The 3476-nt window shown below is 45.3% G+C and overlaps 1 protein-coding gene across 1 annotated transcript in view; it reads left to right on the top strand.

Moving 5' to 3' along the window:
* Positions 1–654: 654 nt before the first annotated feature.
* LOC102443188 (HLA class II histocompatibility antigen, DQ alpha 2 chain-like) overlaps positions 655–3476 on the top strand; it is a 3734-nt gene continuing 912 nt past the window's right edge. The window contains exons 1-2 of the mRNA XM_006108179.3: positions 655–765; positions 2661–3033. Of these exons, the coding sequence (XP_006108241.1) occupies positions 684–765; positions 2661–3033 (455 nt within the window). The 5' untranslated portion in view covers positions 655–683. The remainder of the gene's footprint in view (positions 766–2660; positions 3034–3476) is intronic.

Raw genomic sequence — 3476 nt, forward strand, 5'->3', positions numbered from 1 at the left:
TTAAAATTAGGGTGCTTTTGAGAAAGTGAGAGAAGAACTTGACTAAGGAGTACAAGTGGAGGGGGATGCGGACAGGGAGGGATGTTAATTGGCTCCCACTAGTGGAGGTCTTTTTGAGAACAGAGCTGATCCAAAATACAGGAAGTTTCCTAAATGCAGAACTTTTGTCTCTTGTGCTCCTCCTGGATCCCAATCACCTAAAACACAGTGGGTGTGTGGGTGGCGAGGGGGGCACAGCCGGCAAGGGCAGACGTCCCAGAGGCAGTAGGAACATAACACAAAGGACCCTGCCCAGGGACCACCCCTGAGTGACCCAGCAGCCCCCCCCCCCCCCCCCCCCGGGGGGCACCCCCCCCCCAAAAATTTTGGTAAAAGGGGGGGGGCCTCCCGTTTTTTAAAATTTTACTGAATTTAAAAGAAAAAAAGCCCCCCTTTTGCTTCCCGGGGAGCCTGTGCCCCTAGGGAACTTCCCAGAGTCCTTCCAGATCGCTTCCTAAAAGAGCTTCAGCTGGCAATGGGGTGTCAGCTCGGGGAATTCCTCTGGCGGCTGCGGTTACACGCGGGCGAGGTCTGGCTCCTCCTGGTGCTTCCTTCCTCTGGTTCTCCTGTCTAGACCATTTCTTTGCACCGTCTCCTCCCTGCACCACTCAGAGCAGCCACTTCTGAGGAGACCTGGGAGGAGGATGGCCCCCGCGGAAGCTCTGATTCTAGGGGCCCTGGCTCTGGCCTCCACCCCGAGCCCCTGTGGAGGTGGAGACATCAGGGGTGAGTGCTCCGTGAGGGTGTGGATTTAGGAAGAATTGTAAGAACTGGGAATGCCTTTGTTTAGACATAGTGGTCGTGAAACCCAGTTCCCTCCCATCGGAATTCTATGTTTATTTTCCCTCCCAGAAACCAAACCCCAGCCCAAACCTATGCTCAGCTTGTCATGCTGTCCCGGTGACTGCAGTGGTTACCGGGCCCTGTTCTCTTTCCAATGTCACAACCAACCAACCAACCAACACCGCCTGGACGTTGTTGTGGCCTTAACTCTGGTAGCTCCTCGCAGCAGGTATATTTCTCCAACGTACTGCTTTTCTTTAACAGCAGTTTGGGAGCCTGCTACTTCCAACCCACTCAAAACTCCTTCAACCTATCAGTTATTGCATTTTAGCTGTCCAGTTTCTTACAATGACCATCCCCATAAATGTTTTGTGCCACATGTGTAAAGTAGCAAGTCATTCATTTTCTGTTTTCAACATAATTTATACTCTGGGTTTGGGCTCAGAAAATGAGGAGGATAAACTTTATTGAAGATAATTGCAATTGGAAAAATAAAACGAATTAATTGGATGACATTAAACAAGTCAATTCATTACGTTGATCTCCAGATTCTTCATATGTAAAATTAATTGATTGACTCATTGTTCTAAAGAACATGTGATCAAATAAAATAAGTACACAGATGTGTATTTTAAAAACAAAGACCTATGCCCTGACTGGTTTGGCTCAGTGGATAGAGCATTGGCCTGTGGACCGAAGGGTCCCAGGTTCGATTCTGGTCAAGGGCATGTACCTTGGTTGCAGGCACATCTTCAGTAGGGAAGGCACATCTTCAGCAGGAAGCAGCTGATCGATGTTTCTCTCTCATCGATGTTTTTAACTCTCTTTACTTCTCCCTTCCTCTCTGTAAAAAACCAATAAAATATATTTTAAATAAACAAAACAGAGACCTATATAAGTGCCGGGATACAGCATGATTATTCTGAGTATCACTTCCCGTATGTGTTCCACAAAGTTGGGATGATGCATGATAGAAAACACAGGGACTTCAAGTAGGTTAGTCTCAGCGTATCAGCCCAAACCAGCAGCCCTGTCACCTCTAGCCAGTAAAGCTCTAGAAAGAGGTAAAAACAGATCCATTACTTGGCTGGTTCACCCCTCTGCTCTCCATCTACTTTTCACACACCTTCCTGGTCTAGGGCTCATTTCTCTACCCTTCAGTCTCCGAGCCAGAACTTTGCCTGCTTTGTCATGGCAATGACAACAGTTACTGAGACCTACAGCAAAACAGAGGGAAATGAAGAGATATAGAATACAGTGGATTCTCCAAAACATTTTCCAAATGAGATTCATTAGTTCAACAGACACTGAGTGTGTCTGAAGCACTCCTCTGGTGCTTAGCATAAACCAAGGTTCTTACCCATAAAGAACTCAGATAATTTAAAAATATATTCAATCAGTAAATAAACTCTATGGTGTGTTAGAATAAGATGAATGCTTTGAAAGGATAAGACAGTATGGGGAGATTAAGTGATTAGAGATAAGCTTAAGAATTAAATGCACTTATTTATTTTTATTTAGCAAATATGACTGAATTCTTACTATGTACCATGACTCTACCAGGAACAAGTCATAGCATCCCAATACCTTCTGGAGTACACGTTATCATGGGAAGACAATATATGTGCCTGAAAGTTGTTAGGAGGTCATGTTAAGAGCTTACATCTCGATACCCTAAGGTACATAACACAGACACAGGGACTGATAGCAGACCATGCCAATGTAAGCTACACTATGGAACAGAGTTTCTTGTGCTTTTGTATAATAAAGCTTTTCCCCTCCCTCTATATTCCACCTTCCCATTCATATCTCCTTGCTCCTGAATGGCCACTCACCAGCTGACCACGTGGGCACTTATGGCACAAATGTTTACCAGACGTATGGCGCCTCTGGCCAGTTCACATATGAATTTGACGGAGATGAGCTATTCTACGTGGACCTGAAAACAAGGGAAACTGTGTGGCGGCTGCCTGAGTTTAGCAATTTCACCAAGTTTGAAACTCAGAATGCCCTGCAAAACATTGTTGTGGCAAAAAGAAATTTGGACACCTTGATAAAAGATTCCAACTTCACACCTGCCACCAATGGTGAGTGTCCCCAGTTCTGTCTCTCTTTTTCCCTGGAAGAGCTACTCTTCCCAGCATACCATAAATTCTTCCCCTTTCTATTTCATTTCCTACCAGATACCCTGTCCCCATCATATCCATTTACTCTTTAAGCATCCCTCCTCCTGGTTCAATATAGTACTCCTTATAATCCAATAAGAGGACGTTCCCAACTTCTTAGCCTAAGAAGTGTGTGCGCGCGTGCACACACACACACACACACACACACACATGCACACACACACACACGCAGTGTCCTCTGCGTTCCCAAAGAGAGGAAAGTGTTCCGAGCTTCATAGTGATCCAAAGGAAGAGGACGGTTCAGAATGTGAGGTGAAGATGATGGCACCCCTCTGAAGTCACACAATCACATTAACCTTCCTCATTCAGAAGATGGAAAAGGCAAGGTGGAAGTTTTGGACAGTCCTGCCCATAAAAAAAGAAACAGTGAACGAAATGATCTAATAAACAGGTGGGAAAAGGGGAAGCTGTTGCTTACTGTAAAAATGAGTCTGAAAAGACACAGGAAATACCCACTAACACTGGGGA

The sequence above is a fragment of the Myotis lucifugus genome, unplaced genomic scaffold (assembly GCF_000147115.1).
Source record: "Myotis lucifugus unplaced genomic scaffold, Myoluc2.0 scaffold_1854, whole genome shotgun sequence".
NCBI classification, from domain to species: Eukaryota; Metazoa; Chordata; class Mammalia; order Chiroptera; family Vespertilionidae; genus Myotis; species Myotis lucifugus.